Here is a 21624-nt window from a genome sequence, read left to right as displayed (position 1 = left end):
AGAAGGCAGCAGTGGGTGTCCTTATGCTTAGGTAAGCTTTGAAACTATTAGCATATTTTCACAGATGCATTCTGTGCAAAATTGCAGTGCCTGCAATAGCAATAGCAACCATCTCTGAAACAAGCCCTAAGTACACAAAAAGAACACTAAGGCTAAGGAACAAACTGGGTATTCACAAACTTAACAGATACCTGAGGAGAGTCAAAAAATGCTCACGAGTGCTATGTTTTCATTATATCTGCATCCAATATCCACCATCAATGCATCTGGTTTTAGACAATTCATTGAGGTCATGTGTCCCAGCTTCCAAATTCCCAGCTACCAAAGTCCATCTTTATTCTATTTTACCAAAACAGAAAATCCTCACCTTTAGTGACACATTAAACAAAAAGTTATTGTTTGCCTAGAAAATGACACTGTATCAACTATTCACTTACTGTACTACAGATATGTAAACAAGCTGTACTGGTCACACTAAAGATTACATATCTGTGACAGCCCATTGGTTGAGTGAGCAGCATCTAATACACAATGCCAGCTCATTCACAGACAGGCTACTCTCTATTACCAGCTTCACTAAGAGGTATACCAGTGTCAAGCTGTTGGTAGTACAATTGTACTAGCATTACAATTTGAACATGTGCCATGTTTTGTGCAAACACTAAAGTTAGTCGCCTAAAATTTCTTTAAAAATTGGCAGGTCCATGCTGGATATGCTGGCTGAAGGCCATAACATTTTTGGGCTTTTTCATTATTCAACAACTGCATGTAAAATATTGCTGTAAAATATTGCAGCAGCATGTATAAACAGATTTATTTTCCATTCCACCAACTGAAGCAGGAGGTAGTAAACAGATGGATTTCCACCATTCATATGCTTTAGCATCAAGAAGGACAGCAACAAGCCAAACAAGCATACACATCAAGACATAAGCTAGGGAGAGGAGGGACATGTTATCTTACTGCAGCATACTAGAAACAACTCTTGGTTTTATGCAAGCTACTAAAACCATTTGAAATTGTAACCAATGAAGTGAATTTAGACACTGCTAGCATGAGTCAAGTAATACCCTTAATTAAACTACTGGAAAAGCAGCTAGAGAAGCTGAAGGAGGAGATGAAACAAAGCAATTCCATTATTGAACTTCTAAATCAAGTTCTATGTTTGCTTCGCCAGGACCGAAGGGTTTGCAACATCTTGCAATTGGATCAGTACATTTTGACAACCATGCTTGATCCTTGGTTTTAGTCATGTAATGTTTTATTACCAACTGACACAGATTTTAAGAGATGCAAAGAGCTTCTTTTGAGCAAGTTGTCAGCTCAAGTGGCACATGACACAGCTTCTAATGCTTCAGTTTCTCCTGCAAATGCTGCTGCCAGAATAAAACTGTCCTTTTTCAAGAGATTCAGTGGTGATGATGATGAGTCAACATAGCACACCAAGGTGAAACATTATGACATCTGCTGAGGCTTAAAATAATTACCCACATATATTGACACCTCTATCATGACTCAGGACCTGATTCAGCAAGGATCGCTATTCTGTTAATACGCACGCAACGCAGTTGCTAATATCAGCGGTGATATGCAAATGAATGCATTTTCATTGCAATCGCAGCCAAACATAAGGATGCCTACTTCCCTTTTCTCACATCTGTATACTTTAGCAATATAGCAAAATAATCAGTAACATTTAAGTAACATCGGACCCATATGCACACTTGCTCAACGCCAGACCTTGCTCAGAAATTGCTAACTTCCAAGCATGCTATAAGAAATCAGACTACGGTGGCTAATTTGTGCACACCCCTGCAATTACATGCAAACGCACTGGCACACCTGCATTTTCCTGACCACCACCCCGTTACCACCCACAAATGGCACTTCCTGTCAATCACTCTGTGATGGGTCTGCATAGCCATTGCAATGCATACACATGCTCAGTGCAAAACAATTGGCAGTTGCATACAGTTCTGCATCAGGCTCTGAATCTGATACAGTAAGCATCAATAGAATGGTGGAGGGTTACTTTAATGATTATGTACAAATTAGCATTTCACACAGTCCTTTTGAAAAGTAGGAATCAAAAAGGCAATGTGGAGCTTTTTGTATCAACTAGCTAGGTGTACTTAGGCTGCCCACCCTCCAGTGTGTACTCAGCATAAGGGGTTACTTCCCACAAAATGTTTAAAACTGATGTTCATCAAAGTAAACTACAAATTCAAAGAGGAATACTTTTCTCACCAATTTCTCATAGATGGATTTGTTCAGATTTATATGCAAACCTGATGGTTTACTTACAAATCCGGTGGTTCTGGGTCTGTGCAGGCACAGGGCCCATTCTGCGCATATGTCCTGCATGATCACTTGTAGGCTTCCCTTAGCCGCAGAATAATGGACATGCTGCTGCATTTGAGGGACAGCAACCAGGACCATTCTACAAAACTGGTGCTTGTAACCCTGTTTTGTAGGTGTGCTGAGCCCAGATTCTGCAGGGTTTCTGATGGCCAGGCTGAGCAAGTTTCACTTAGATTGCAGATACATGCAGGAGGTGTCTATTTCTAAAGACACCACCTGCTGCATTTGCATTTTAGTTGGTCAGTATTACACAGCCACTTCCCTGCTGCTGTGCAGTACCATCCACATCAGAATGAGGCCTAAACACTGTAACAGTGGATTCCAGTGGGGATGAGCTAATATTTTGTAATGATGTAATGATGTTATTTACAACAGTGATGAGATTGATCATGAGGATGATTACATCTTCCAACTGTGAGGATGATAAACACTGTTAACCTTAAGCCCATTGATAGCTTGGTTTAACCAAACCACCAAGATATTTTCTTTTGTGGGGGCCAAAACAAACCAACCACATCAGCCACAAAAGTGGCAGTCCCTGTCACTGAAGTGCTTGGGAGGGCCCAAGGACATTTACTTTGTACACCTCTTTTCATTATGGGCTTTGCCAAGATTGTGTGTGTTTGGCAGGCAGCATGTATTAATATTACTGTACTAAACTGGGGTGTTTTGCACCAAATCAATGTTATTAGTCTCCATGCGATTAGCAGGCGACAGTATGAATACACGTTAACTATTATGGAAAATAAAGAAGTCAGCAGATTATCTTAGTCAAATCAAATTTAGAAAAATAATAATAAGCACTCTCTGGTAATGTGATTTTCATTTTTATTCTCCCTAATTGACTATGACGTGTACAGATCCAAGTTGCTCATTTCATTTTTTTCTCCTTTATTAGATGTTGTAATATCAGCTACAGGTTCTCAATTCTCTTCTAGAGGTCACTACAGCAGTATACATCTCGTTATTGACAACCATTTATCATAGGCATTGACGTCTTGTATCTTGTACTGTATCTTGTATCTGTATTCCTTGATTTGAATGGACTGGGCCTGTGATTTGCTGGTTAGAAAATTTTGTTAGTAACTTATTCATTAATTAGCACTTTCTACTTTCTATTATTATATTTTTAGAGTGTCCTGAGGTCTGTGATTTCGTTATATATTCTTTTTTGTATTGTACTAGGCTTTTACTTTTAAGCTATTAGTTCTTGATTAATGAAAACATTATATATGGTCATATAGTTTTTTAAACTGCCATCCTTTCAGCCACCGCTGTGCACAATGTTTCATACAGTAGATGTGCTATATTTTTCTTTAAACTGCCATGTGTTGATGCAGCTGCTTTGTTGCTTAGTTTAGCCAGTCAGCTCGCTGCAGCCTTTAGCTTATATGGGTATAAACAATATTGTAAACTGTGAGGTGGTTGAAATTGACTGGAAATTTCTGGAAATTAATGTTCTTTAGATTAATAACACTGTAGGAACAAAAACAGGCTCAATTACATGGTTTTAGCTGTTTTTATCAATTTTGAAAGAAATCCAGATCCAAAACAAAAACATTTAAGGATGATTTGCCAAAACAAAACACCATGATGATTTAGAACTAAACTCAAAACACTGGGGTCTGCGGACATGTTTAGTATAATACATAAAATATAACATATTTTTGGTGATGTCACATTTGTCACATGATTCATTTGAAAAATGTTCTATGATGGAACGTTTTACTATCAGTGAAGGTAAAACACATTAGGCCAGTGGTTCCCAAACTGTGTGCAGTGGCACCCTTGGGTGCCTCAGGACACTTGCTGTGGTGCCTCAGGTTGGTGGTCCAGCACCAAATCAAATTATTTAAGGTCAATTTAATGTAAATATGTGGACAAACAGAAGCGCAAACCTTTCCATCACCACATAACTGAACCTAATGGTGACAGGTAAGCACAATTTACTTCACTTTACTACTTTACTAAAAAAATTTTGAATCTCTCAATAGCAAACTTAAATTTAGGGGTCCCGTGAAACCAATGCTGATACTGTAGGGCACCATGATTCAAAAAAATTTGGGAACCACTGCATTAGGCTATGAGGATTAGATCATATTGTACATACAATTTGCTCTATTTAAAAAAAAAAAAAACCTGTGTAGCAGATAGACCTACTGTAAAATAAAAAGGACTTAAGAAAGTTCTCAGTGTTCTGTGATTTGAACAATCACAATACTCCTCAATGGCTAATAATTTCCTTATATTTTGAAGTTCCATTTAGAATTTCCATTATGGAGATTTTAAAGTATAATCTAACAAGAATGAGTTAGAAAGTTATAACATGATTGGTTTGGACCTCGCTGCACACATGTGAGAACTAAGATCATGCATAAGAGGAGATATACTAAGCCTTGGAGAGAGAAAAATTGAAGAGTGATAAAGTACCAACCAATCAGCTCCTAACTGTAATTTTTTCAAACACCATCTGTAAAGTGATAGTTAGGAGGTTATTGGTTGGTACTATTGCTCTGCCCACTGTATCTCTCTCCAAGACTTAGTACATCTCTCCTATACACAGTTACACTGGTGACAATGTAAACTGTTGCTGCTACTTACTAGTGGCAAAAGTGTGTAAGTTAGGGATTGTGGGAAAGATACTTTCCCAGAATCGGAGCATATTTGAATTGCTCAAATTATTTGGTATCAGTCATTTGGTCGTAATGATGAATAGAACCTTTATCAGACATGTATGCGTAAAGGCCACATCAGACTGAACCTCTGAAGGCAAGAGTATAGTGGTAGCACTGTGTGTCATCTTCTTCATCTTCCTCTTCTTATTGTTATTATTATTTATTTCTTTTATTTACTAATAATTAATTATTTGCACATCATAAACATTTAACCATGAACAGACTTAGGGTTTTTAGTAAGTGTATTTATTATTGTATGCAAATAGAATATAGGGGATATTTGCACCAGAGGAAGCTGTGACTTGGATTAAAAGATATTGTTGGACAAATAAAGGATGAAGAAATCTGAGTTATTTTGTACTGTTTTATTTTTGATTTAATAACACTAGTTCTATGGCACATAGATAGTAATTCATCCAGTCACCTTTTATGTCTTCTTCGATACCCAGTACTGAAAAAAGAATAAAGTTTTAGGATTAAACATGAACTTTAAACATAACACTATTAAAACTTTAACTACATTATTTAAATGAAAATTATATCCCACATTTCATAGTTTTGTATTCACCTTTAGACTGGAAAATCATTGAAGACATTAAGAGGTATATTATTTACTAAGTGTCACTTTTGTAAAAATTGCAAACCCAACAAAGCAGCATATGTACTAAAGTCAAACATGATGGGATTCTAAAAAAATGATGATATTTACAACACTTTAGAACATCAGATGCACAAGCCATAGTTTTATAGTGTTATCTAGAAGTCTATGGAAGCATCCATATATGCTAACGGTTTGTAAAACAACCGAAAACCGACCAAAATTGACCGAAAAACATGCACAAATAATAGACCAGCCTGTGAAATGTGAGCTTAGGAGAAACACTGCACAGAGCACTATGATGATTTTTTATGTCGAATGGCATCAATGTCCATCGATCTTGATCAATATTAAAATCAATCACAAATCGACCTTTAATAAATTTACCCCTATGGCTTAACATCAAACTGCTTAGTGATTTGCAATTGAAACAAAAGTGGTAGGTCAGGGTGATTTTATAATTGTTCCTGTGACATAAGTACAATAAATAGTAACTATCTGTAAATAGACAGTTAAACCTCCTAGCACTTATCCATGCGAAATTGGGACAAAATAAACCAATCCCCAATCTGCAAAGTTTATAACCCCAAGGCAGGTAAAACAAACCCTCACTATTCTGCCCAATAACTCCCTCTTACTGATCAGCTACATTAGTGGCATCCCTCCATGAGGTGACACCCGGTGCAAGTAGTGGCGGGGATGGTTTTTGTGCGTGCGGTGTAAAAGAGGGTGTAGCCTCGCAGATAGTCACTCCGGGGGTTCGGGAGATGCGGACTGTCCCTGGGAACAAGCCAGTTTCAAGGTGCCAGCTCCCTCACTGTGTTCAGAGCAGACTGCTGCCTGTAATTCTACAGTGCAACACCCAGCTCCTGTCACTGAGGAGGAGTTGATAATTTGGTGTCACCCCTCATCGATTGACACCCGGGTATGGCTCACACCTCCTGCACCCCCCTTGTGACGCCATGAGCTACATCCTCATTCTTTAAAGTTCTATTAGTGGCAGGTGTTTTTTTGCAGAATTTAAAAAAAATTAGTTTAGGGACTTAAAAATATACTAGTACCCATTTTTATGTACCCCAAATTTGATGGGACCACTTTTAAAAATGAAAAAAAAAGCGAAGTGCTCTTCTGCTTCACTTCTTCAATGTCAGAAAAAAAACACCTGCCACGGCTATTTAAAAATGCAGAACACATTCTGCAGGGGTAAAGGGGGGTACCCGGACTGAACCCCCATGCCTGAACATCTTTAGGGGGGTCCTAGGAACAAAACCCGCAAATTGACATGACTTTTTGCTGATCCAGAATTCGCCGGTTCCCGATTTTGCCGAAATTGGAATTGAATATGGGGAATAGCGGGCACGCGCGCGATACTTTTCTGACTGCAGCTCATGCTCAGTTTGCTAAAAATTGCTAGATCCAGCTGCATTCTTGCATCAGGCCCTAAGTACCGTACTTACCCATAGGCAAACGCAGGGGTGGTTTCCTTCTGCCTGGAAATCCCCTCCCAGCCCACACCATGACCACAATAGAAATAGTAATGTAACAGAATATTACTAGTGCTACTTATTCTTCTCAGTATCACAAATGAAATAATTAGCACCACCTGTGGATCTTTTAACATGTATCAACCAGTATTAAATAAGCTGTGCACCAACTAGGAGATCTGGAAAACATGCACTGTTAGGGATGCAGTGCTATAGAGCCCAATATGTACATATATGTCCAGATAAGTGCTAGGTTCTTCTGCTGCTCCTCCAGGCTCCCGGACTTGCTCCAATGCTCTGGAATGGTGCTCACATCTAAAATAAAAACATTCAGCTCAGGCAGGATGGCTTACTGCCACATCAAATGACTTACTGTGATCCTGTATATGCTGGAATTATGACACACAATACACATTGTATGACGCATATTAAAGCTGGATAAGTACTAATTCTGCCCTCTTCATGGTCTGGCCACACTCGCTGTAAAATCAAGCATTTGGAAACCCCCCTATAGAAATCCTGCATTTGCCACTGCTTACTGAGTGTCATTCTTGTGAAGGAAATACAAGCAGAGCAGCAGTGTCCCATGATACTTTATTGTTAGCACCATTGCTTCATAAATGGGGCAGCCTTGCACAATTCTCTGCTAGGCATTATTTATTTACAAAGTATAAGTGAGTGTGCTAGTTATTCCCAATTTAAGAGTTATCTAGATCAAACAGTCCATCTCTAGCCAATATGCTAACCATTTTTATTAACATAATAATTTAGTTTTCTTGTTTAATCATATGTCTCTACCCAGGGTTTCTTGAAAACCTAATGACTTTCTCCTATACTGTAATGTACATTAATAAACTCTATTCTTTGATCCCTCCTTTTCCAGGAAGATCGAGAAGAAATCACTTGGCCAATTAGTGATATATGCTTATTCTTTAGTTAAGTGCTATTGTATTAAAACTTACATGCAAAGCTAAAATAGTAAAATAATAAAAATTGACTAAAATAAGATATATAATATACAGGTTGAGTCTCCCATATCCAAAATGCTCGGGACCAGGGGTATTTTGGATATTCGATTATTCCGTATTTTGGAATATTTGCATACTATAATGAAATATCTTGGGTATAGGGCCCAAAACTAAACACAGAATGCATTTATGTTCTATATACACCTTATACACACAGCCTGCAGCTCATTTTATACAATATTTTTTATAATTTTGAGCATCAAAAAAAGTTTGTGTACATACATGAAATTCATTTATGTTTCATATACACCTTATACACACAGCCTGAAGTTTATTGTATAATGTATTTTAATGAATTTGTGCTTTAAAACAAGTTTGTGTACATTGAACCATCAGAAAGCAAAGGTTTCACATTCTCAGTAATACTAAAAATATTCCGTAATTCGGAATATTCCGTATTTCGGAATATTTGGATATGGGAGACTCAACCTGTATAAGAATAAGAATTAAAATAAGAATAAAATTTTAATTTAAATTTTCTAATGGTACCTGAAAAGAATAAAGATTAATAACAAACATGAAAATTCATGTTAACGTTGATTACAGCTCTTTTGAGAGAAAATGAAAGGAGACCCAGTGGTGTGTTTTAACAGCCGCTTGGAGAGTATTCCTAACTTTCCCTACCTTTGGTGTTCAGTGGGTGGTGATAGTTCTCCTCTGCTGTGTGATCTTCTGAGCAGCTGGCTGGGGAGTTTACAGTGGGCTCCCTCCATAAATGCCTCTCTACAGTCAATGTCTCTGGCGTGTATGGCCACACGGTCGATAATACATCACCGGAGCATGGACTAGCCACTGGGTTCTCCTCTATGCCTCCAACACGTTTCGTGCAGTAAATGTACTGTTTCCAGGATGGCTTGTGGATAGGATCGGCTCCTTAATATAGTGTAAACTTTATTGTCCATTTGGAAAAAATGGTGGAAATACCAGCAAGAAGTAGTTAAAAATAGTGGGTTTCACATGTATTTGGATTTGACTCAAATATAGGGATTCAATAGTATGTCAGAATAAAAATGATAATAAAAAGTGTAACATAAACAATAGATACAATTAATAATAAAAATGAAAATAAAATTAGATAAAAACAAAAATTTTAGTTAAAAATAATAATAAAATAAAAAGAGTAATAAAAACTGTAAAATATAAAAGAGGTATTAAAACGTGTATATACAGTATGTATTCTCAAGAGTTCAAGAAAAGAAGGTAAGTTACAAGAGGGGATTATGTTCAAAATCGATTTTCAGGCCATTTAGTTGTAGGGTTCACATATCAAAAATCCATTTTGATTCATTCCTTTTCAAATCATTCATTGCATCTCCTCTACTGAAATTTTTTTGGATTTTCTGCTCCAGTGATGTCATCATTGGCTGCCTGGCCAGACATGCTGGAGATACGGACTGCGAAGACCAATTCACGGAGGGAGCATGATGTAAATTCCCCAGGCAGCAATTCAGAAGATTACACAATGGAGGAGAATTATCACTACCCACCGAACACCAAAGGTAGGGAAAATTAGGAATACTCTCCAAGCAGCTGTTACAACACACCATTGGGACTCCTTCCATTTTCTCTCAAAAGAGCTATAAGCAATGTTAACATGAATTTTCATGTTTGTTTTCTTTTCAGTTACCATTAGAAATGTTTAATTTTTTATTTTATTCTTATTTTTATTCCGTTTATTATTTTTTGCTATATTTTATTTTAGTAATTTTTTTTCATTTTACTACAGACATTTTATTTTTGCATATAAGTTTTAATACAATAGCGCTTATCCATATTTTACCAATCATTTTTAAATAAACTGCTTTTACTCTGAGAGTGGTTATATACATTTTTATTCTTTATTATTTGCCTTGAAAATCTGTGATCCTCATTCATCTAGTGAGTAACATGTACAAATCAAGATGAATTTCTGCAATATATGTTTGGCATGTAATATTTATGAGTTAAAGTACTCCATAATTAAAATAATTTGTTTTTCGGTGGTCTCTTCCTTTTAAGCATTAGCAGCAGATAGCTAATATTTGCCTAGCATCAGATTTGTTAACGCATATTCAAAAATGTTGTGTGCGTCAAGTTGCCTAGGCAGTTAAAACATCATAAGGGTTACATGGAAATATTACAAATGGGAGTCCAGTTTATCAAGGGAACAGACCACTGGTTTTAAGGAACAAAGAGCAAACAATAAGCACCAGATAACTATTTCTCGGACAGCCAAAAATGGATACATTGACAACAGCATACCTTCGCCAGATGCTGGTTTTACAGACCGCGTTTGCCATTATTGGACTATTTGGCAACAGCTACATCATAGCCATGAATTTGAAAGACTTGGTCAAGCCTGGATATCTCTTTCTAAGAGAAGAGCTGGTGCTCAGTCTCAGCATTATTAACCTGTTTCTTTAACTAGTGATAACATCCAATGATTTCATTTGTTACTTCTTACAAGAGATTTACTTCTTGGAATATGTTGACAAATCCTTCTATATTTTTGGACTGGTTCTAGACTCTTCCAATTCATTGGTCTTTACCTGGCTTTCTGTTTACTGCAGATTGAAGATCACAAACAGCCAACAGGCATTGATCAAGCAGCTGCAACAACAAATGACCACAATGGTACCTTGGCTGATCTTCGAATCAGTGGTGCTTTCCCTTGTACACAATGTGCTTGGGTTTAAATAGTTAAAATATGTGAAAAGGACCATACCTGTCAGTGATGATACCAATAGGACAATCTTGTATGTTGACTTTATTAGTCCATGTTCATGTAGTGTGTGGTTATCTATCATTACTATATCTGCTGCATTTCTACTTTTCTTTGCTTCAAACTTAATTATCCTTAGCTCCCTTTGTAGACATGTGAAAAGCATAAAGTAATGGAGGGTGTCAATATCCTATAAGAGAGATAGTATAGTAGGAATAAAGATACAGTGATATTAAGGGTTAACTGCTATTAAAAATAACATGGATATTACCAATCAATATATATATAAAATCAGATGTGTGTTACTACACAGCTGATGGAGGGGAATGTCAAATGTGTTACTACGGGGTAAAGGAAGGAAATATGGGCCTGATTCAGAGCCGGACGCTCTGACCAGAGCGCTCGCTCTGAATCAGGGCCCACCTCCATAAATATGGAGCGTCCTCCTGGACGCTCGTATAGCTGTGGGTCACCACCCACAGCATATACGAGCGTGCAGGATGATGGTCGCGATAGTCTTGACCATCGCGACCATCGCCACTGCGAGCAGAAGCCTGCGGTTGAGTTTTTCAACCGCAGGGCCAGGAGTGATTTTGGCTCTATCAGAGCCAAAATCACTCCCACTGACATCACTAGTGATGTCAGTGGGGCCGGCTTCTGATGGTAGGCGTTCCCTTGGGAACGCCTCCGACTCGCAGGCACGCCCCCGGCACGCCCACCAAAGGGGGCGTGCTGTCAATCAACATTGACAGCACGCCCCCTTTGATCAGACACAACGAGCGAAGGAAAGTCCTTCGCTTGTCACGTCTCGCGCATGCGCACGACGGAGCTCCCTCCGTCGTGCGCATGCGCAGTGCACACCATCGACCCACTTGCGAGCGGACAGCCTCTCGCGAGTGGGTCTGAATCAGGCCCTATGTTACAATACAGGTGTGAGCAGGGGTAATGTACTACAGAGGTGAGGGAGGGAAATAAGATACAACAGGGGGAGGGAGGGGTACGCCTTACTGCAGAGATGAGGGAGGGGAATGTGTCACTACAGAAGTGAGGGAGGGGAATAAGTTACTACAGAGATGAGGGAGGAATATAAATTACTACAGAGGTGAATGAAGGTAATGTGTTACTACAGAGGTGAGAGGGGAATGTATTACTACAGATATGAGGGAGGGGTTGGGTATGGTACAGCGGCATCCCGACAGTGAGAATCCCAACAACACTAGGTAAGGAACCTAGCACTAACCCTTATATGTGTGTGTGTGTGTGTGTGTGTGTCCAAATGAGCAAAACAAAGCCCAACTTTACCTGCTAGTTTGATGCTTCTACAGAAGAGATTAACTGAATTGTGTTCGCAGTTACATACCCCATGTAGAGGCTTGGCTAATATACCATTTCATAGCATATCTGTCAAACACTTTATTTTGTACAAATTCAGTACATATCCAGCTCCTACTTATCATGAAAACTCCACGGCTTTAATGATAATGTGGAATATCAGTCTGTAAGAGCAATAACAGCATTTTTCCAGAGTATTCTATATTCACATTACACCAAAATATTCACATTCTATGGGCTAAATGTAATAGCCTGAGAGCTGGCACCGTTGCGGGAATACATACGAGTATTTGAAGCAGCAAGCACTTTAAAGGATAAACCAGCTTGGTTTGTCCTTTAACATGTTTGCTGCTTTAAATACATATATATATATATATACTAATAAATATATGTACTCCTCTCATAATTATATGTGTGTATGCACACGATTCAGGTTGGTATAGTCACAGTGACAGGATTATCAGAACCCAGGTTCCCTTATGAGTTACCCTAACCCCTATTTAGAACTTGAAGAAGGCCTGGCCCCTTCACTGTCCACCTCACAGCACCACATACTGCCACCTAACAGAATCACGTACTGCCCCTTCACTACCTGTCTCCCAAGACACAGCACCCATCATCCCCACCCCTCTCCCCTCACAGCGCAAACCCCTTCCTCTCCTCACATATCCCCCTACCCTCACAGCACAGCCACAGACCCCCTCCCCTCACAGTACAGGTCTCTCTCAGCATAGGTACCTTACCACTCACAGCACTGACCCCTCTCCCCTCACTGTACAGACCCCTCACTGCACAGACCCCCCCCATCAGCATAGATCCCTCAGCACAGACTCTCTACCCTCACAGCACATAGTCACAGACCCCTCTCAGCATAGGTAAATCTCCACTTACAGCAGAGACCAGTACATTCCTGTCAGCATAAACTCCCTCCCCTCACAGTTCAGCACTTTACTCTCCTCCCCACCAGCTCCAGCAAACTTACCCTGCCCAGGACATTGGTTCGGAACTGCATGGCTCTTCGAATAGCTCCAGCCTCCTGCACGGTGGCACAGCTGGAGTCAAAGTGAGTGTCAGTGACTGTGGGCACAGTGGAGCCCTCCTCACTGTGGCAGAGGCACTTCATTCAGCTACGTACCCTCCCAGCTTAACGGAAGGGCCGGCCCTGGCCTTCAACTCCGCCTCTTCCTCCCCTAGCTTTGTGTGGAAAGCCCAAGGCCCCGAACATGCTGCTACAGCTGCCCTATGCTACAATAGAGCATGCTACACTGCCAGCAGCCAGTATGTGTGTCTCGACTCCTCTCTCCCCAGCTGATGCTAGCTGTAGAAATAGGTCATGCAGCACAGAAGTTCTTTCCAGGGCCGAATTTCAGGGGGCCTAACCACGGGCCCCTTGGGATGCTCCGGGCCCTAGGTGGGCGCCTAGGTTGCCTACTGGTAAGTCTGGCCCTGGTTGTAGAAATGTCAATGTTACAACAAGTACAGCTAATAGTGATACACAGAACACAAAGCACACACACTGGTATTGCTGCAAGATTTTATTAGTTTTCCATCAGTTTTGTAGTTATAATCCATCCTATGAGCAGAATTTGCTGCATCTCCTGTAAAACTGGGCTGTCCTCCTTGACCCATCGCTCATCCTATTTGCGTTTCTAGTGAGCAGAGAAGAAGGACACAGTGTTTAGACAGAGGTCTGATCAGATGGAAAGTAAAATAAGTACAAGAGAGAAGTGGTAAATGGAGATAGACATACCGATCCCTTTTCTTTTTTCTTGGGCACGCACACTGTGACACAGCTCTTCTTACAGCAGACCAGGGTTCCTGCACAGTCATTGTCCTCATCACAGACTGTCTCTTTCATTAACAGAGTTAAAGAAGTGAATGAATATACAGTATATGTTCTTGGTGTTAGGAAGATAAAGATTATATAGTAGTTCCTGATATAAAAGCTGTAATTGTGCTAACTTAAGATCCCTTTAAGTGGCTTATCCGGGATGAAGTCATAACATAAAAATTTACAATGTCAACATTCATTATGTCGACAACACAATGTTGACTGTTATGATGTTGACATTAAACTTGTTGGCATCTACAGAGTGTCGACATGTTCACAATGTTGACATGTGAAATGTAGACATTCTGCAGGAACCAGAGACTTAGGGTTAGGCTGTTTAAGGTTAGGGTTAGGTTGCATCAGTGTAAGGTTAGGGTTAGGCTGCGTCAGTGTAAGGTTAGGGTTAAGCTGTGTCAGTGTAAGGTTAGGGTTAGGCTGTGTCAGCATAAGGTAAGGGTTAGGCTGTGTCAGCATAAGGTTAGGGTTAGACTGCATCAGCGTAAGGCTAGGGTTAGGCAACAGGAGGGGAGGTTAGAGTTAGGCACTGGGGTAGGGTTAGGGTTAGACATTAGGGGGAGTGTTACAGTTAGCAATACTGCCAAAAATGCAACAGGATTCTCCAGAAGCCATCAGGACATCGCCTCTGGCCTCGGAAGACATCGCTGGAGCCACCAGACCCATTAACAGGTAAGTCACCACTAGACCAACAGGAAAGTTTTGTCAACATTCTAATCATGTAGATGTTTTATCAGTGTCGATATGATGAACGACAATGTTATGAATGTTGGCACCCGCCTTCACTAGACATGTCTGACAATGGGTCTTACTGGTTCCAAAGACCTCAATCCAACCCGCATTTGGGTATTTTGCAGCAGTGATGCAGTTTACTATTTGATGTCTGCTCCATGCATTTAACTGAACTGAAACCATACTTGCCTACTCTCCCGAATCAGCTAGGACGCTCCACAATCTTAAGTGTCCAAGTTCCCCTGTGGCCATCTGCAGCCGCCCACTTCCCCAGTGAGGTGGGCAGTCTGGCCAGCCAATGATGTGATTTGTGCTGAATCGCATCATTGTGTCTCACCCTTCACTTCACAATGCCAATAATTATGACATTGTATAGCGGGAGGCGGAGCAACAATTACATGATTGCATCATCATGTCTACTGTGCCACACACTTGGCTACGATACACACCCCTGCACTGCCAACCAAGCTGCCCCCTCCAAAGGTGAGCAATTATGAATTAAACTCATTGGGATCAATGGAGTAAGACCTCTAGTTACCAGTCTCATATCAAATGTGTTTATAAGAACACTGATACTAAAATACAATATTGCTAGTAACATTTAAACACATTTTTAGTCATATTTAAACATTAGCGTTTGCCCACAGCTTCACTCGCATGGATGTCTGTTATTGCTTAGCGGAACTAATTTTACAAAGACAGTAGTGGCATCTAATTTTGTGATGTATATTTAATATGTAGTATTTGTCTTGGTGCTCCATCTACTGGATTGACATGTATACTGCAACTTCATGAGTCAAGATAAGCTGCTTGTTTAGTGCTTTATATATATTTGACTTTTCCTGCCAAAGATACTAAATAGATTTTGGGATATATATTGAGGAGCCTGTGCAAATTCCAATAAAAAAATGTTAGTCTCCATAGTTCATAAACAGTCCCTACAAATATATTTGTCCCCAAAAAATTATATTTATATACATCTAGTCAGTTTTGGCTTTCAGGAGCCTGCACCCTGCACACGCAGGGTGCAGGGATCTGGTTTTTCTCTTATTGCTCCTCTCCCTATTGTCACATTTAGATAATACATACCCCCAAGGAGTACATTTCTCCAAAAAAATTATTTGTACAGAAACAACCATTATAACTTTATTAGAAGTATAGATAATGTCAAACATATGAAGGTATGGGAACTTTTACTTGTTTGTATGTGAGTTATTAGCAGCTGTGTTATGATAGGAAACTGTTTAGTAAAATGGTAAAATAAAGATTTCAGTTCCAATAATACATCATGTAGTTTATCAATATTAGCACTAAAATTATTCAGTCTTAGGGGTATATTTACTAAGAATCGAGTTAGGGAGAGTTTGCTTTTTTTTAACTCGATTAGCTTTGCCAAAACTCGGGTGATATGAGGCTGCTGAAACTCTCAAATTTACCAAGAAGTGAGTTTAGCTGAGAGTGAGATGGCCGATGGTGAAGCAGAACGTGATATCTCCTCCGAGTTGCACATATTGCAGGATATTTACTAACCTGAGAGTGCAGTGTCTTCTCTATGCACAACAGTGAGATATGTGAAGGCTGCTTATGTTCTAGGCTGATAAAAAACGGGTTAAATGTTAAAAAAAAAATTACATAGGGTCCCCCCCCCCCCAAAGCTTATTCAGCTCTGGACTTGCCAGCCAGTCCTGGTTCCTAAAATTACAGGGAACAAAATGAGTAGAGTTCCACGGTAATTTAGAAACCAACACAGGCTGCAGGGCCAGTCCTGGTTTTAATTATATGGGGGGAAAAAGGCATAGGGGTCCCCCTATAATTATAACCAGCAATGGACCAAAAACGACTGGGGTATAATGCCACAGCCCGGAGACCCTATTACCGGGTCTCCAGGCCTAAAGCATTCTCACCCCAAGTCACTCAGGCCATCTGGGGATCTCAGGGAGAGTGGGGACCCCCTCAAGTAGGTCCACCCCCTCAAAAAAAAAACCCAGGCTTGGCCTGAAGCCCGGGGCTCTTCCCCGCACCCCTGGTCTGTGGGTACGGGGGTAATAAAGTGATAAATATAAGTAAACTATTGTATATTACAGTGGGACTACAGGTGCCAGCATGCCTGCCCTTTGGCACTTGTGGAACTACAAGTTCAAGCAGGCGGCCAGCACCCGTACCCCCACTGTAAAATAAATAGTTAAATAAAGACAACACACACCGTGCTTAGTGAAACTTTATTCCATAAAACCTACCCATTCACCGGGGCCGTAACTAGGGTAGTGCTGCCTGTGCCATGGGCCTGTCAATTTTCCTGTTTATTATCATTCTTACTTGTAGCTTCCTCTTCTTTTATCCCCAGCATCTCCCGGCTGCCCCATGAGTACCCTGTCTCTTCCCTGACCCTTCCCCATGAAGCCATGGTCCTTTTTCAGGTGCATAATCTTATGTACCTATTTAAAAATGGGGGGTGCCAATGCTCTCTCTGGCATAGGGCACCAAAATTACTGCTCTGCCATTCACACATACTTGCCTGCTTCCTGATGTTTCTGTCCCCTTCTCCAAGTAGAATCCACGGCAGGAGCTTAAAAAAAGAGTCTATACTCACCTAGATCCTGTCGCTGTTCTCTGTAACATCCAGGGTCTTGTTAAAATAATAAAACGACTTACCCGAACCAGGGCGTATATGCTGTTGCATGTACTTACACGTCGCAAAATTACACATGACCAAAGTCTGCTGTAATTTCTCTCGGGCTGCGAGCCAATTAGCAGCCGCTTTACATGTAGTGGCCCTCATTGGCAGGTTCCACATGGGTTTCACGTGCAGCCTGGTGCTGGTACCTAAACTACGGTGGAACCCTACTCATTTTGTTCCCTGTAATTTTAGGTACCAGGACAGGCTGACAAGTCTGGTGCTGGTTAGGCTTTTGGGTGGGGACCCCACGTAATGTTTTTAAAAAAATGAACCCTTTTTTTCTAATTACAGGCAGGAACATACATGGATCACACTGATCTATGTATGTTTCTGCCAAACTCGCAGATCACAGGCAGGTGAATTTATTTCCCGAATTTTTACAGGAGAGTTGTCCCATCTCATGAGAGTTTAGAAACTCTCTTCTTGGTAAATTCCCGAATCCTATCTTCATTAGTGAAAAGGTTCTCGGGTTTAGCCGATGGTGAATTGAAGAGAATTTGCTAACTCTCCAATATTTTCCCATAGCAAAGGAAATCTCTCTCCCGAGTTTAACATAAGTAAATTTGCTAGTGGAAAAAAATGCCCAAACTTTCCAGATATTGCAAACTCTCCCAAACTCAATTCTAGTAGATTTACCCCTTAGTGTTAGCAACCTTTATTATAGATTTGATCAGCTTTAGTAATGCAATAACGCATTATAGAAAAACTATGGGCAGTACTTTGTTGAAATTATCTGCAATGTGTTGGTTACAGTTAGTGCACATGAAAAACCTGATACTGATTTATTGTGCAGTATAAAAGATGTTATAGCTTAGAAATACTCACTGTATTCTGGATCCAAACACATTAGTCCGCAGTTGGTGTGACAGCACTTCTGAACTCCTGTGCAGTTGGTGTCAGATTTGCAGTTTACAGTTGTGCAGTTAGTTCCATTAGGGCACAGTGTGTTACAAGCTGAGGCTGAAGAGTTACTGGAGGCCTTTGGGCAGTGGCCTCGCTTCTCTGCCAGATTCTCTGGGAAAACAAATATACAAATGACATAAAACTTTGGTAACATAGATTCACAATGACCTAATTAACCTGAGACCTCCCCCCGATCTGAGAACTGGTGATGGGACGGGGCGACTAATCCTCTCACACGCAGCAGAAGGAGTTATTTTGTGGGCTGAGAGAATATTAAGCCTATGAAATGAATAGTGGCTAGTGTCATGACTGAGACATGGGGCACAAATGATTTGATACACTGCATTCTTATTCCTGCGCATTGGTTTCACCCAAGAGATGTCTGCCTCTACTGGGTATATGGGTGACAGGTTCACGGATAATATGTGTTGAAATCAATCTGCAATCTTTCTCTTTATTTATTTCAACACCTATAGTATACCTGCCACATATTTTAGACATACTGTACTGTAGTTATTATCACTTATTTATTAAGTATAAATGTATTCTACAGTACTTTGCTATCTTACTGCGCAACACGGGAACATGCAATGAGTCCAAAGAGAAAAATAATGCATTAACCTACTGTAGTTCTACCATAAAATATTGCATAAATATAGTGGATCCCACTACAGATGTGTCCTCTTACAGTGTGACTGCAGTATCACCGAACCGTTACTCTCGGCACGACAGGTCCCGGGGGCCCTGACTAAGCTGACTGTCTTTTTTCTCGAAATGTGCATGTTATTTGCACAAATAAGACAATTGGAAGCAGCAAAACTACTTTGCTATATTACACTGATCAAATTGATGTGCGACATTTGTACATCTGTGTGCGGATGATTCTGAGTCCTTATACGAAGAGCTATGATGCAGCGATTGCAGCTCTTTCTCACGCCAAGTTATGTTGTGCTTCATCTGCAACTTTGTACATGTTTAAAACTAATTCATGTGCGGTTAAAGTCGCAGCCCAGAATCTCTGGTACCAGTGGCGTAAGTTCATCCCAGATGCCCGGAGGCAAGTTAGAATTTGGTGCCCTCCCCATCACAGCCGCTGACACTGTAATGTAGCAATTCGCATGCAGACAGGTTATAGATAGACAAAGACAGCAGCTGATGGTCTGACATGGAGCTCTCCACTAGTGTATAGTGGCTTCTCAGGTGTCGGGAAGGGGTGCCATGTATTGGGCGCCCGTAGCGGTACACTGCGGGTATATAATTACAGCCCTAAGTGGGTTGAATATTTTGTGGATAATGGAGGAGGTGCCCCTTCAGGGCTGGAGCCCGGCGGCAGGCGCCTCCATTGTCTCCCATAGTTCTGCCCCTGTCTGGTACACCATGAGCATCTTTTCGCTGCTTCTGCGATGTGAATAAGGGTCAAAATTTAAAGAATAAGACAGTACACTATGCCTCTCGCAGCAACACAGTTGCGCTGGGCCTCTCACATCGTATGGCGTATAGAGGCTAGGTGTATGCATACACATCTGTCTGATATATTCTACATAATGTACAGCTCATACTTTATACAGTGAACCCAATATATGTCTATATAGCATGGTTCCAGCTGTAGTGTAACCACATTTCCAAAGATAAAGTATTTTAGTGTACATTTCTACATGAAACTAATATAGTTATAACCACTGACAACAATGAATAATGCTTAGAATGAAGAGTCTGTCTTACCATGGCTTTCACTGCTGCTGTCATGACATAGAGCCACAGTCAACAGTGCAGACAAAATCAGAGCTCTGAGCATTCTGGACTCAAGTAATAGAACTCCTGAGATCAGTACAAGAAGGAAGCTGCTGTCAGTGTGCTGGGATGATGACTATGTGGTGGCAGTCATACAATATATATACTGTTACATGCCCACGCACAAAACAAGCCAAACAAAAGTACTATAAAGGACAAGTCAAGAAAACAAAAGTACTATAAAGGACAAGTCAAGAAAACAAAAGTTTTTATATTTTTCCATGATGTTTTTGAATTAAAGCAAGTCTTAAAATAGAAGCAAACATGATATTAATGAAAGAAAATAAATTCACCATTGTACATTATTGTATATTGTAAAGCCATATGATACGACATGTGATGAATTAAGTAATTTGATTCAGTGGCCTATTGTCTACTTAAACCTGGAATATTCATATTGTTCTTTCAAAGCATTTGTTACAGAATAAAATATTTAAAACAACTTAGTAATGATCTTGTCCAAGTAAACGCACAGATTTCCTATATCCAAAACAGTTATCACTTAGTTTAGGGACAGTGTTGAAAATGCATTACATTTTCTATATATAAATACACTTTAGAATATTCTGTATATGAAAAATAAATACAAAAGAAGGTGTAATGATTTTTTGGAATAAGTTAGACCGTATTGTAATTTAGAAATCCTGTGTGAGATTGATTTAGGTACTGCAAGTTGGTGCTTTAATAACTTATGGCATTGGTTTATGGATTGTAAAATAAACCTGGCTGGGTTGGGTACAGAATCCCGACAGTCAGAATGCCAACAGATTTCTGTAAGTATTATAACCCTTACCCTAACCCTAACCTACCCTTTCTGTAGCCTAACACTAACTCTCCCATCCTGCAGCCTAACCCTAACCCTCGACCCTAAACCTAACACTTACCTCCACAGTGTGTTGGGATTCTGAAGGTCGGGATGCCGCTGTCGGTATTGTAACCACCGGCATCCTGACTGCTGGGATGCTGAGTACATCCCACCTGGCTACTAGTTAAATCAGAGTTCATTTATATTCATTCCCTAAAAGGGAAGGAAAGATATAAGATTTAGCGGTGATAGGCTTTGAGATTAGCAAAGTAGCAGGGTTTCTGGCATGGTCCTGGTGAGTTCAAGTTGCCATATCTAATAGAATGAGGCTACGGTCAAACTCATCAGAACCTCTCCACAACCCCTCTCACTGTATCACAACATGGCCTTCAGAGATGTTTCTAATTTTAAACATACAGTACAACTCATCGGATGTATTAGTGAATTAGACGATCCTCAGGCCTGTCAGATTAATGAGATTCAACATCTGAGGCCTGTTAACAGACATTTGTGGCCTTTAGAACAAATTAATATAGAACACTGTGATACTGTGCTAGTAAACTTATTATAATGGCAAAAAGCTCATATAAATCAATGAGACACATTATAGATAAGTAAAAAATTTAATAAAAATAACTCAAACCGGTTTCTAAAGCTGTTTAGGATTTTAAATCAGAAATTGCCTCTCTGG

General features: G+C 40.1%; 1 protein-coding gene across 1 annotated transcript; it reads right to left on the bottom strand.

Moving 5' to 3' along the window:
- Positions 1 to 13699: 13699 nt before the first annotated feature.
- Positions 13700 to 20220, bottom strand: LOC148501451 (uncharacterized). Its single transcript, XM_088450401.1, has 4 exons — positions 20060 to 20220; positions 18260 to 18448; positions 13930 to 14030; positions 13700 to 13828 (listed from the first exon to the last, which is right to left on the bottom strand). Exons 1-4 carry the CDS (start codon positions 20130 to 20132, stop codon positions 13817 to 13819), a joined length of 375 nt encoding a protein of 124 aa, XP_088306527.1. The 5' UTR covers positions 20133 to 20220; the 3' UTR covers positions 13700 to 13816.
- Between the last annotated feature and the right edge of the window lie 1404 nt (positions 20221 to 21624).

Source organism: Taudactylus pleione, unplaced genomic scaffold (genome assembly GCF_031769625.1).
Source record: "Taudactylus pleione unplaced genomic scaffold, aTauple2 ptg000518l, whole genome shotgun sequence".
Classification (NCBI taxonomy): Eukaryota; Metazoa; Chordata; class Amphibia; order Anura; family Myobatrachidae; genus Taudactylus; species Taudactylus pleione.
The sequence above is the reverse complement of the archived record's forward strand: the minus strand, read 5'-3'. Positions and strand labels throughout refer to the sequence as shown.

Bases quoted from the DNA above. Each gene is read 5' to 3' on its own strand.
- LOC148501451 (XM_088450401.1), bottom strand. From the start codon at position 20,132: ATGCTCAGAGCTCTGATTTTGTCTGCACTGTTGACTGTGGCTCTATGT. The intron at 18,449-20,059 runs GTAAGACAGACT...TTGTTTTCCCAG, and splicing joins CAGCAGCAGTGAAAGCCATG to AGAATCTGGCAGAGAAGCGA. The intron at 14,031-18,259 runs GTGAGTATTTCT...TGTTAATGAAAG, and splicing joins GTGTTTGGATCCAGAATACA to AGACAGTCTGTGATGAGGAC.